This window comes from Anas acuta, chromosome 4 (assembly GCF_963932015.1).
Source record: "Anas acuta chromosome 4, bAnaAcu1.1, whole genome shotgun sequence".
NCBI classification, from domain to species: domain Eukaryota; kingdom Metazoa; phylum Chordata; class Aves; order Anseriformes; family Anatidae; genus Anas; species Anas acuta.
In genome coordinates, this window is record NC_088982.1 from 48,907,022 (window position 1) to 48,920,564 (window position 13,543).

At 39.5% G+C, this 13,543-nt stretch overlaps 2 protein-coding genes across 6 annotated transcripts in view; both read left to right on the forward strand.

Moving 5' to 3' along the window:
• The window catches only part of KLHL2 (kelch like family member 2), a 56,676-nt gene extending 51,310 nt beyond the window's left edge, over positions 1-5,366 (forward strand). For all 4 annotated transcript variants that reach the window (XM_068681166.1, XM_068681165.1, XM_068681164.1 and 1 more), the window contains 3 exons: positions 3,110-3,250; positions 3,424-3,567; positions 4,240-5,366. In XM_068681166.1, the coding sequence (XP_068537267.1) occupies positions 3,110-3,250; positions 3,424-3,567; positions 4,240-4,268 (314 nt within the window). In that variant the 3' untranslated portion in view covers positions 4,269-5,366. The remainder of the gene's footprint in view (positions 1-3,109; positions 3,251-3,423; positions 3,568-4,239) is intronic.
• A 559-nt stretch (positions 5,367-5,925) lies between these two features.
• Positions 5,926-13,190, forward strand: MSMO1 (methylsterol monooxygenase 1). 2 transcript variants are annotated; one of them, XM_068681169.1, is made up of 6 exons: positions 5,926-6,080; positions 6,299-6,606; positions 7,658-7,806; positions 8,642-8,768; positions 10,559-10,713; positions 12,234-13,190. In XM_068681169.1, the coding sequence occupies exons 2-6, from the start codon at positions 6,352-6,354 to the stop codon at positions 12,436-12,438; spliced, it is 891 nt and encodes a 296-aa protein (XP_068537270.1). In that variant the 5' UTR covers positions 5,926-6,080; positions 6,299-6,351; the 3' UTR covers positions 12,439-13,190. The 2 variants fall into 2 exon arrangements, with proteins under 2 accessions (XP_068537270.1, XP_068537269.1); XM_068681168.1 differs by having other exon boundaries at positions 5,979-6,134.
• The last annotated feature ends 353 nt before the right edge of the window (positions 13,191-13,543 follow it).

Below are 13,543 nucleotides of genomic sequence, written 5' to 3' on the forward strand. Positions count from 1 at the left end.
TTATCTATTAGGGATTCAAGTCTCATTTACTGTTCACTGTCCTCTATTCGTCTTTTCGTATTTCAGGTTTTTTCAGCTTGCTGAATTTATTTCTCTAGATGCATTCACATGAACTTTTTCAAGTCATGTTGCATTGTATTATTTTTTTCACTTATTTTTTTCAATTGTTTAGATCGCTTTTTTTGCCAAGCACTCAGTGGTGCTTTTTAGCAACACCTTTCAAATATCACCGGATTGTGTTAATGTGCTTCAAAATTGAAAGAGGTGTTGCTACAAATAAAACTGGAGGAACTTCCAGTACACTCTGTACATGATTGATAGCTGTCCCAGTTTTACATTATAATAATGCCTCCCATTATTCTTTATTTATCAACTCTGAATAGTTTTTAATCTGTGCAATAATGTTTAAAGTCAGTCCAAATTATTTCAGTAGGTTTTATGTGACAGTATTAACATCATTACTAAAATGAAAATACTTAGGTGGTATTTCAGTTAACATCCTTGCAAAATCAGCAAGCTGATAGGTCTCATTGCTAAAAATTAACATTTTGATTGTTTTTAAATGCAAAACATCCCATTAATAAAGGAAGCACAATATAGTGCATCTTGATAAAACATGGTTGTCTTTTGAAACTTCTAGTTTAGTTTGTTTATCTTGTTAATAAATGCTGGATTAAAAAATAGCCAAGGTTTCAGTAAGGCAGTTGTCTAATATTGGCAAGTTTTGAGGAAAATGTTTACATAAAACGGGCAAATTACTTGAATCATCGTAAAGACAAATAGTGTTGGTTGGTTCTGACAAAGGTTCATTTTGCAATTTGCGAGCAACCCTGTTTTATCTCTCTTAAAAAAAAAAAAGAAAAAAAAGGTCCTATACTAGATATTTGACTTTGTTTTTTGATGTTGAGTTAATTCTACAAGCCTAAAATGTAGTGCCTTAGATGCAATAACTACAGGGATCTTTCTGCCGCTCTCCTCCATTCACTTGCCCTACAGTTCAGGACCTTGGTTGTTTACTCAGCTCTGTTGCTGTTTAAAAAAGAAACGGAGAGGAAAAAGGTAAATCTAGTCAGTTACTTCAGATTCATATAATTGAGGAAAAGAATCAATGTTCAGAGTGCCACTCTGTTAAATACATGGAACATTTTATTTGTACTTGGGGGAGGAGGGGGTGGTAATGTGAAAATCATGACTGTTGATTGAGCTTGGCTGTAGCAGCCAGATATCTCAAAACACTAGGACTGTTTCACCTGGCAGCAGTCCTGCTGTTGGACCAGCTAAAGATAATTTTGTTTCCTGCATTAAATCTACGGATCTCTGGTCATCTCCAGGAACTTATACCCATCTCTTCTGTTCCTACTGCTTCATCTTCTTTCAAAAGCAACTTCAAAGGTTAACCCCAAGTTACTCTTCTTTAGTACCAATTGCATCTCAGTTGATCAGTGTGGGGACAGATCTGTTTGTAGGAACACGCTGGGATGAGGAACCTCAGATCCAGATATAGGCCATTTGGGAGGGATTAGACAGCTAAGGCTAAAAAATGGACAGGAAAGAAAAGGAACAGAGCAGAACTCAGACAGCAACAAGAAGGTACAGACGGAAGGAGCAAGAAATAAGGTAGGACTTGGAACCTGGGTGAAGAATGTTACTAAAAATAAGGATCTGCTAAATAAAAAATGGCAATGTAGCAGAAGGAAAACTATATACACTAAATAGGAAGGCCAGTAATTATACATGGAAAAAAGAAAAAAAAAAAAACACAAAACACACATACAAAAACCCGAAAAACAGATGGGGAGGAAAAATAACAATGAAGCACATTCTTTTACTTAGCTACTTGATCTATATCGCATCACACATTTAAACTAAAAATCGAAGCTATCTTTCTATCTCTGTAATGTTTAATGCTACAAAAGATGAATGTTGTATTATCCTGTCGAATCAAGTGAGATCAGAGTGGGAGAAAGAAAAGCTGTCAAACTGTTCTGTGACATGATAGCTAGAAATAATAGCAATCACAGAGGAATTAAATTAACTGGGATGGATACAGGGAAATATCACTAGTGAATGTCACTGATGAAGCTTTAGATAGCATGATTTATAAATCAGTGTCATATTAAGAAGCTATTTTTCAGATTTGTAGTACCAATTAATTCTTCCATGTTCACTTCCCCTTTTCTTCTAATTATTGAAACCATTCCTTTTAGTAAGAAAATATAATTTTCTTACTTCATCAGGAATCATTCCTCTTTCCATATAGGAATGGCCCATAAACACAATCTAAGTGTTATATTTTCAGAGATGTTTCACCTGGCCTTTAAGGTCTCAGAACATTTTTTTTTTAAACCCATTTTTTTTTTCTCAGAAAGTCTTAACTGATCTTTTTTTATTCATATTTGCTGTTTCCTTTCCTTTTTAATAGACATCGTAACTTGTGCCCTTTCCATGGAGCCCTCTAAGAACTAATTAACAAATCTGTATCTCATGCTTTGAGATAATCTTAAATATGGACATGTACTTTTCAGTGTGCTTTCATAATAGCAATATTTAATTCTCTTTGTGATCCATTCCTCACAAGTTCTAATGCCAAATATTCACATATGTTTCATATATGTTTATAAGGTATTCCAGCACTTCAGTGGAAACAATCCTATTGTTTAATGTCTATTCATTCAGTTTTTGTCCTCCATAGTGCATAGCTCTTATTTTCTAAAAATTCACTTATGCTTTATCATATTGTCAAAGTGCCATATGCTGCCCAAGCATACTGTGTCATTTACTGTCACTTTTAATTAGTCCTAAATTTCAACAGTCCTCATTTTCCTGCACATTTATTTATTTATTTATTTGTCCAAAGTTTTCTAAATGTTGTGTTGCAGAACAGCTCTGGTCATTGTATGCTACAACTGTATTGGGCATGCAGGACATTTTTATCAGTGTCTTGCTTTAGTTGCTGTCCTTTGCTTTAATGTTTCCTCTCTCAAATGTCTTCTGAAATAGTTCCTGACATTGGATGAGGGATTTATGTTAGAGGATGTATTTGTTGTTTCTTCTTTGTATCAGTCAAACCATACTCCAGTTAATTTTGAGTCTTTTTGTTTATTTACAGGTGTTGGTGTGTTAAACAACTTATTGTATGCGGTAGGTGGTCATGATGGTCCTTTGGTAAGAAAAAGCGTGGAAGTGTTTGATCCTGTCACCTGTACATGGAAGCAGGTTGCAGATATGAACATGTGCAGAAGGAATGCAGGTATACACAACAACTACTTCAAATACCAGGGGTATAATTTGGTGTGAATGGCACGTTCCTTTTCCTTTAAATGGATTTCTGCTGCTTTGATGATGTCACAGCATAGAAATATGATTCAATGAAGGGAACAAACCAAATATTAATTTTCACAATTGGTTTCCTGTCTTCTTTAGGGGTTTGTGCTGTAAATGGTCTCTTGTATGTAGTTGGAGGAGATGATGGTTCCTGTAATTTATCAACAGTGGAATATTATAATCCAACAACTGATAAATGGACAGTTGTGTCATCTTGTATGAGCACAGGAAGGAGCTATGCAGGTAATGTACAATTTTTGTTCTTTAAATGGGCTTTTTACAATATGTTGAAGAGTAGCTGTGATATTTGGCAAAACCTTCAAACTACTGTCTAAAATACTACTGGCTAAAATAAAATCTAAGATACTAGAATGGGTATGAAGAATCTGCTGGTTCATTTTGAATTTTGACTTCAAACAACTATTCACTAAAATGAAAAAGGTATTAAGCTGTATTCAAGAGGGATTTAGCATGTAAGTGATGAGTCAGAAAGAAGAATGTAGTGTGACCAGTTTTTTTCTTAAAACAAGAGCTTTGCAATTGTGTCTTACTCTGTGGAGGTCAAATTCTGAAGTTCTATGTGGGGATTTGCTATTTAGAAAACGAGGGTTGTTTCAGGAATCTTTAATAACTGCAGTCTCTCACATGAGTTATTCATGTAACAGATATATTTACTGTAAGGGTAAGTAGAGTTGAGCAGGGGCTGATTTTTTTTTTTTTTCCAAATCATAGAAACTTTCAAAAATGCTGCACTGAATCAGACAACTTGTTGTCAGATAAATTATGGAAAATATGACAACTTGATGCCAATGTGCTGTTTTTTAATGCTATGCTCGTTGCAGCATATTATTGACTTTTTTTTTCCCCAATGAAAATACTACCTAAAGATTTATGTCTTTTTTTTCTTCATTCTAGGTGTTACAGTTATTGACAAACCATTATGATCAGTAAAGGGATTTTCAACTTGATTATGCACTAGAAGCAGTCTTCAACAAGTGTATTTGAAGTGACTGAGTATCTAAGCACTTCTCTACTTGTAGCTGCACCTTGAGTCACAGTGGAAGACGTGACTGTCTACAATTACAGATGACGGATGATGAAGATTACTCTAGGTAGAAGCAATGCGTAGGATTATTCTGCGGTTGAACAGGAGCTGATTGAATTTTCTGAAGTCTAGTGGACCATTTCTTATTTTTTTTTTTTATTGCAAGGTCTTCAAACACAAAAGCCACTTTCATAAGGACTGACTTGTGTCAGTCATGACTGAGAAACAGATCGTCGGTGAAGAATGGTGTGTATTCTGGTGAAAGTAAATTTTTGTCTTATTTTTTCCAGAGACTAATAAATGTATTTAAAGAAATGAACCGTCAGTCTTCATACTAGGTATCGAATCCCACCTCAGTAATTCAAGCTGGCATGGGGTAAACTTGTTTCCTTTTATAAACCTTTTGTTACATAATTATAATACGTGCATATGTATGTGTGAGCATAAGTTGCTTTCTATTGAAGTTCTTCAAAACCTGATTTTATTATTTAAAATTTGGCAGAGTACTTTGAATATGCCGGTACTATGTTGTAAAACAGAGTTGTATTTTTTGATATTTAACAATGCTTAACACTACTAATTCCCACTGAAGGAGATCAGAGATGGCTTATCGATTCTTGAACAGGTGTAATTTCAAGATCTTTTTAATAAAAATGTTGTCGTACTTACGATTTTTTTTTCTGTTCAATTTTGGTCACACTTAAATGTAACTTTTCTTAACTTTTTATGCAAAAGGCAATTTGGCATGAAAATAACTGAAAATTTATAATGAATGTATGAAATTAAGTTGAAACTTGCATGGTACTAAGGTCTATTTATGCGTGTAACCTTAGCTTCTGTTACCTACTCTCTGCATATACTGTTATGTGGCCACGCTCTGAAGAGCAGCTGACTTTGATTCGTTCCTGGATGGCCTCCTTTTACCATGACCAAAGTTATTGTCATAGCCGAGATATTTTCTTCGAATAAAAATTTGTATTTTGTTTCCTAATGCCAACACTTTGCTTCAAGCTTTCTTTGTCCCCAGGAGCCTCGCAACCACTCTGCCCTCCCCCACGAGAGGCCGGGGGAGGCCACTGTGACCGGAGCGGATGGCGGGGCGTTAGCGTGTGGTGCCTTAAACTGTGTTTTGGCCACTTTTTGCCCCTTTTGGGACCGTGTCAGCCCCAGTGGAGGAGGCGCTACGTGCGCAGTGCCACCCGGCTGATGGCTGCGCCAGCTGAGGCACGAGCCCAGCGGCTGCTCGCCTCCGCCCGGGGGCTGTGGCGCAGCCTCCGCCCCTGCATTGCTCCTCCGAGCCCCGCCCGTGCCCGCGGCCTCCCCTCAGCCGGCCCCGCCGCTGCCTCCCCAGGCGCCATTGCACAGGGGGCGTGGCCTTGCCCCAAAGGGGGCGTGGCCTGTCCCGCCCCGCCCCTCCCGCCTCAGCGCAGCAGCGGGCCCCGTCTCCTCCCCATCACGTCGTTGACGTCACCCGCCGTCCCCCCCGCCTCATTGGCCGCGCGGCGCGGTCTCACTATCCTCACTCCACGCCTCCAGCCAATCGCTGCCCGCGCTCGGCGGCCGCGTCCCGGCCCTCCTCACGCCTGACTCTCCGCCGCTGCCGCCGGCCAGCCAATGGGCGCCGCGCCGGCGCTCACCCCGCGGCCAATGGGCGGGCGCGCTTGAGGAGCCGGCGGGCGCGGCGCTTGTTATTGCTGCCGGCGGCGCGCAGGTGAGGGGCCGGGGGCTGCGGGGCCGAGGGGCGCGGGTTCGAGTCCCGCTGCGGGTGAGCGGGGCCGCGGGCGGGCGGCGGCGGGGGCCGGATGAGGGGACCCGGCCGGGGGGGTGGGTGGCAGGGAGCCCCCTGCCTGCAGCACGGAGCTCTCCTCGGCGCTGTGGTGCAGCGCTCGGTTAAATGCGGGTGATGACGACGCCCCTCCAAATTCCCAGGTTGCTGCCGAGAGCCGCGGGGAAGGGCGCGTGTGATGGTCTGCGCCTGAGCCATGGCAGCGAACGACAGCGTGAACGTCCTCAACTCGGCCTACCTGGCCGTGGAGTACATCGACTCCTTCCTGCCCGCCAACCCCCTGCAGCAGCCCTTCAGGAACGCGTGGAACTACATGCTGGACAACTACACCAAGTTCCAGATCGCCACATGGGGGTCGCTTATCGTCCACGAGGCTGCGTACTTCTTGCTCTGCGTGCCCGGATTTGTCTTCCAGTTCATACCCTACATGCAGAAGTATAAAATCCAGCAGGTGAGGCAGGGCCGTGCTTTGCGCCTTGCCTGGTTTCTCGTGGGATGTGTGAAGTAGGACACAGGCTGCAGTTAGCTTCCAGTTTGTGTGAACACGTTTGTCTCTATCACTAGGGGCAACCTGGATGTGAGAGACAAAAATTACACTGTTTGTGAGGAGATGGACATAAGGAGATTCGGAGAAGCAAAGGGTTTTTTTATTTTTTAGGGAGTGTGACCTGTCCATTTTGGTGGTATAGAGAGAACAGGGTACGTCAGTCATTTTGGTAACCCAGTCAAATTTTCCCCAAGCAAATTCAACAGGGGAAGGTACAGTGGGATTGTAATACCTGCTGGTAGAGATGAGCCTTAGTATTTTGAAGGAGTTGTGTGTTGTGCGTATTTGCTAACGAGTGTGCCTTTTGAAATATGTCAGCGCACGTGTTTGTGATTTGGAAATGTTTTAATGATGGAGAAAGTCTAGAACAGACTGCACGCTCTTAATTGGGTTTTGCTTATTAACGAGAAGCAAAGGCGCATCTGGCATCTAAAGGTGATTGTCTTCCCCAGGTTCTTTTTAATATTAATTGGAAAGGAAATAATACCCGTTCCTGAAATTACTGTGATACTTGGTAAAAGGTCTCCCTGCAAAAACTCTTTTTTCATGTCAGGGTATTTCTTCACAAGCTTTTATCTTCAACTCATCTTTGTATTCTTTAAGCTATGGAAATAAGTTGTGTGGCGTGAAGTCGAAAAGTTAATGTATATTTGTGTTAAATTTTTGAATCTGAAATGTTCTAGCTAATTACAAATATTGAAGTAACAAAAAGAATTTGAGGTGACTGGCAAAGACAGCTTCTGGTAATAGACACTTTTTACAAAAAGTTTGCTTAGAAAAATGAGAGCCTTCGATAAAAGTGAATGTAATCCCATGTAATTTGTATTATCTGTGTTATGAAGGATCTGCTACTCACCTGTTACGGTGAAATGAAACTGCCTCTGAAGTAATTTTTGCAGCAGTTCAGCTATACACAATAGAAGTGCCTAACACAACTGATTGTTTTCTCTTTTAGGATAAACCAGAAACATGGGAAAAACAGTGGAAGTGTTTCAAAACGCTCCTCTTCAATCACTTTTTCATTCAACTTCCTCTAATTTGTGGCACCTATTACTTCACAGAGTATTTTAACATTCCATATGAATGGGAACAAATGCCTAGATGGTAGGTGGATATTTCACTTATATTCATGCTGAGTGGGGAGTACAGTTATATATTTAACAAATACTGTGTGATAAAGTTCATGATGCTAACACAACTTTTTTGGCTAACAAACTGTGTTTGCTAATCACTCCACAGGCTTATCTGCTGTACAGCTTAGTAGATTTTATTTTATTTTTTTTAAGTGGCCCCAAATTGTTCTGGTGTTTGGAGAGGAAAGGAAATTAGGGGGGAGTTCATGGAAGCAAAGAAAGGTTTATAATGGCTTGGTGTAAATGTTCGACTTCTTCTTAAGCTAGCTTTTTTTTTTTTTTTTTTTTTTTTTTTATTCTCAGTGGTTCCTCCTAAGTGTTTCTTTCTTCCCATGCTGTTTTATTTCATAGCAGCAGTGTAATCTTCCAGGGAGAGGAACCTGTTCCACATTCCCCTTTTTTGCCCTATACTGTTGCGATACTTAAGAAAAGAAAAAAAAAGTTAAACCCTCCTTCTCCCCAGTAGTAGTTCTTTATAATCATCTTAGAGTTATTTTCTATCTGGTGTAGATAGCTGATATGGTTTCTATATCTAGGTCATGCACACACCATGTTTTGTTACCGACCATGTATGTAATAGTGAAATGGCAGCTTGCTATGCTGCATGTTAGCTCCAGCATGCCAACAGATGAGCTGATAGGTGAGAGGACTAACGTGTATTTTTATATAAAAAGGTAGCATCAATGCACTGTTAGTCAGCAATGTGCGTAAACGTTTCTTACCCCTATTAGTGTTTAAACTGTTTCATGTTTCAAGACTGTGCATCTGCTAGTATGTATCAGCTAATACCTCTCTATTTTTTGAAGGTACGTTCTGCTTGCCCAGTGTTTCGGATGTGCAGTGATTGAGGACGCCTGGCACTACTTCCTGCACAGATTGCTGCATCACAAGAGAATATACAAGTACATCCATAAGGTTCATCATGAGTTTGTAGTACGTATTCCTTGATTTTTTTTTTAAAAATTGTTTTTAGTATATGCAGATTTATACAGTTTGTTTAAAGGGTTTATTTTGCAGACTTAAGGGTTTTACATCCTTCTGACAGGGAGATTGATGTCTTTTCCTGAGCTCTTTGTCAAAACAGTCATCCATTTTGTTTCTGAAATCACCTCCTGTGATTTTATTTCATTTATGAGAACGATAGGGTGCACTCAGTTCTTACTGAAGTTGAATCCTATCTGTTGAGCTGGGGGAAAGCAAGCTTTTAAAAACCTATTATAAGCCTGCTTGTTAGGGGAGGAGGAGATGGTAGGTTTCTGGCTTTGTTTGTCAGTTCTCCACCCCTTGGGCATCATCCAGGGCGCAGCAACCCTCAGAATGCTGTCCACACAGGCTGCTCCTGCACTGCCTGGGTGCCCGCATCACCTGGGCAGTGCACTTGATTTGGGGGAGGATCGTTGCTCTGGAAGCAGTATGGGTAGTCGTGTGATGATGCATTGAGAACACAGTGCTCCCAGCACAGAGGTATTTGGGTGGTTCTGCATTTACCGACGTTGAAGCTGACAGTGAGCACAAGGTAATGAGCCGTGCTTGACTGGAGGTGGCACTGTGCTGAGCTTACACAGCGTAGTTAATACCTGGTTAATATCTCTCTGTTTCGGTGGCACTGTTTCTGGACCACTGGGCTCAGTGCTGCTGTTTGCCCAGAGCTGTGTTTCAGCATATCAGCTATACCGTGCCTGAGGTAAACTGCAGGCTGCTGTGTCTGGGGCGCTTTGAATGGGTTGCTCATAATAAAGAAGCTCGATATGGATTTGTGCAAGCAGACACATCCGTGTATGTCTGTCTGCAGCAGCAGCTACTGTTCTCCTCTCTCTCGGCAGCCCCTCAGGTTTCTAGCAGGAGCAGCTTCTGGCTGGTGTTCTTGTGTGTCCAGCAGTTCCCACAGAAGTGATCTGTAGGCTAATGGCTGTTTCACTAAAAAACTGTCCCTGATAAATAGAAGCTGATTACTTCTGAACCATCCTTAAGCCACATTGTGGACTTTATTTTTTCTTTCTTCCAATAACCTAATGTTGAAGGTGTAAGTTTGACTTCTTTTGTTTTTTAATTATTATATTTCTATATCTGTTCTGCTGCTGAAAACTCCGTGGAACTTCTTTCCTGGTAAATCAAATATAGGAATGACTGGTGTATATATAAGAGAAGTTTTTTAGATTTCATAACATTTTCTATGATAAGAATTTATTTAAAAGAGATTTTATATATATATTTATATATATATATGAAATTTTTATATTTTATATATTTTATATATTTTTATATTTTAAATACCTTTCCAAGCGAATCCTGATGCTGAGAGTATTTTGGCTTCCTTCTGCTTTGTTCTGCTTCCAAGACTGGATGCATAGCATAGCTGATGGGAGCTTGCCAAACACTTCAATATTCCTGAAATAACTCTTTCTTCGGCCTAAGGTCATGATAAGCCTAAACAAAAGCTTTTGACTGTAATAGTGAAGTGGTTGGAATTGCTACCATTGGAGTCACAGTCATTACATTGGAATACTGCTCTCCTGGTTTGCCAACAAGGAGCTGAACACTTGGGTTAAGGCCCATGCTCAATCAGACCATTTCCTTTTCCCACAGTATAATTCTGCTGTTCCTTCTGGAGTCCTGTGGGATGGGTAATGGGAAGGGGAGAGAACCACAGAGTGGTGATCCTGATTTGGGGGTGTAGAAAATGGAAGATGATGACAGTTTTCCTGTCTGTTATCGTTTTGTAGTCTCCTTTTGGAATGCAAGCAGAATATGCACATCCTCTGGAAACGCTTATCCTCGGAACTGGCTTTTTCATTGGAATTGTTGTTTTCTGCAACCATGTGATTCTTCTCTGGGCATGGGTAATATGCCGCTTGATGGAAACCATTGATGTACACAGGTGAAATCCTCATTGCTTTTTTAATAGTTTTACTTTTCCCTATGTCTCTTTTAATCTTTACTGTTTGTTTTGTACTGAAATGCTTTTATGCATTGTACACAGAATAACAGTCTGAACAGTTATACAGTCTTCTATTTTTGAGGTAGCATTGTCTGCAAATCTTGTTGATTAAAAGAGTACTATAGACCATTAGTTAGATCATCCTGAGGAGGGTTTCAGGAGGTAGGTGTCTCAGGCTGTGTAGTTCTAGATGTTTGGTGTATGGTTGATCTTAGGCATATTAGAATGTCAGAAATCAATTACAGAACATGATGCTCCAGCCAAGAGCTTTTTAGTGCTTTGTCTCTGGATGAGAGAAACTTTAGGCTATATAACTGACCATCTTACAAGTAAAAAAACAAACACAAAACAACAACAACAAAAACAAACAAACAAGAAACAAACCAAAACAAACAAAAAAAACCCTCCTTTTATTTATTTCTTTATGGTAGATGTGAAGGGTAAGACTGCTTATTTCTGTAGTAAAACTGACTTATTTCAAATTTGGCTCCAAATCGGTAATGCAAACACAAGAAGGCTTAGTTGGGTTAATCCGCAAATGAATGACCTTTTCTTTTTTGTGTCCAAGAGGAAAGAGTTCACTTTTTGAAATGTTAGCATCACACTTGACCTTGTGCCTGTAAATACATTATGAAGCTTATAGCATCGTATTGTAAGCTGTGTCAAGTATTTTTGTGGAACATGAGCTAATAACTGGCTCACTGTACAAATCATTGCCATTTTAGGATTTTCTTGGTCATAGAGCGAGAAGTGTATGTTGTGACATACCGAAGTAATTTGTGCGAAGTATGAGTCTTTGACAATTAGGTTTGTTGTCCATATGAGGTGTTTATAACAGATTGCCTCGTGCTCTCCCCACTAGGTGGTAGTAAGATGCTTTCCTTTACTCCTAAGCAAGACCTGAAATCCCTGTAAATTAAACTCTTCTGGTTTTAATATTATTTTAATTCTGTATTTTGAGTTTTTAAACACTTGAACAACTTGCAGTAAGCAGAAAATGATTAAGAACAGGAATACTACAACTGTACATGATTTGAGCTGCTGTTGAGCAGATGAGCTGATTGGTGTTTATAGCTTGCTGTCGCTAAGATTTTGATTCTTGTTCTGCCATCCTAACATCACTCTTGAGCCAGTTAAATTCACTAAGCCAGCAGGAATTCAGTCACTCTGATCTCCTAGGTGTCTTGGTTAAACTTTTTGTGTTGCTTAGAAAGATGAGCTAAAAAGGTCACTGAGTGCCAAAGCTGTTGTGGGATAGTTAACAGAAGCATTTGCCTAAGAGAAGAGGGGATTTTGTTTTCTCGTTGAGCTAGTGTTCAAGTGATTGCTTTAGGACTTTATAAAATAAAAGTTCTTTGATATTAGAGAAAGGACAAGCTGGTGTCTATATTATGTAGTTTAGATCTGGAAAAAATTCTTACAATAATTGCTTTTTTTTTTTTTCCTTCTCCCCTCCATAGTGGCTATGATGTTCCACTGAACCCTCTTCATTTGGTGCCTTTCTATGCTGGGGCCCGTTTTCATGATTTCCATCACATGAACTTTATTGGCAATTATGCTTCAACCTTCACGTGGTGGGACAGACTCTTTGGCACAGACTCTCAATACATTGCCTATAAAGAAAAAGAGAAGAAGCAGCAGCTCATGAAGAAGAAGGTCAACTAAAAATCCGGTGTAAAAATCCTGATGCTAATACTGGTAGTCAACTTTTGCTTTTCTTTAAAGCAAAATAGTGATCGGGTATTAAGCAGAAATCATGTTCCTTGGCTACTAAGTGGTAGGGAAAAAAAGCTAATTAAACTGCAGTATCTTCCTAATGGGAATGCTTTCTATTTTATATGTAAGTACTGCATATATTTTAACTACAGATTTAAAGAAGATGCAAAAAAACCTGAAATGACTCGTGTCTGTCCGTTTTTTTCTGCAAAAATTATTCAGTTTTATCTTTAACGTTGCCCACTTTGGTTCCAGGTAGAACTGTACATGTACTCTAAAATTGAACTTAATTTTTTAAAATATAGATACTTAAATTTGTAATATCAAATAGAACGTTTACTGGCATCAGCACTGTATTATTTAAATATTGGGTCCAATTTGCTTTAAACCAAAACATCTGTTAATAAGAAGCTTGGACAGGCCGTTTGCACACTGGATAATGCGAACTGTATATACGAGAATACCTATAAAAACATGAGTTAGTGGACATTCCTGATGTAGACTTACTGTTTTTTTTTTCAGATTACAAATAAAGAGAATAGAAGTTTTTATTTGAATGAACTGTTTTTGCTGCTCTCTGAAGTTGCTCTGTCAGTGTACTTAGCATTTACATTACATTCTTTTCAGTGTTGTAATTTGCTGAACTGACTTGTTGCTATATTTGCACTTGTGACTGATGAAATAAATGTGGTTTGGTTTGATATGTGTATTATACTTCTCATGTTAATACAAAACTGTGGCAAAGAACGTGTAGGATATAGTGTTTTACTTTGTTGATCTCTCTAATAAGGAAACATTATTTCTATCGTAGTCTAAATAGTTTACAGGCAGAACTTGCACAGAGACAGCAATAAGAAATGGAAACAGAACATCTTGTAAGTTCTGCTGGTTTGTGTTTTGAGGGACTTGAATACTTGGACCTATTCAGTGTAGCCACAACTTCTGGGACAAGTGCATTTTCAACTTAAGCTATAGCTTTCACAAACCAGTATCTTAACATCTACTACTCAAGTTGTAATAGGAACGGTATTCTAATATTGTTGAATCTAATCTC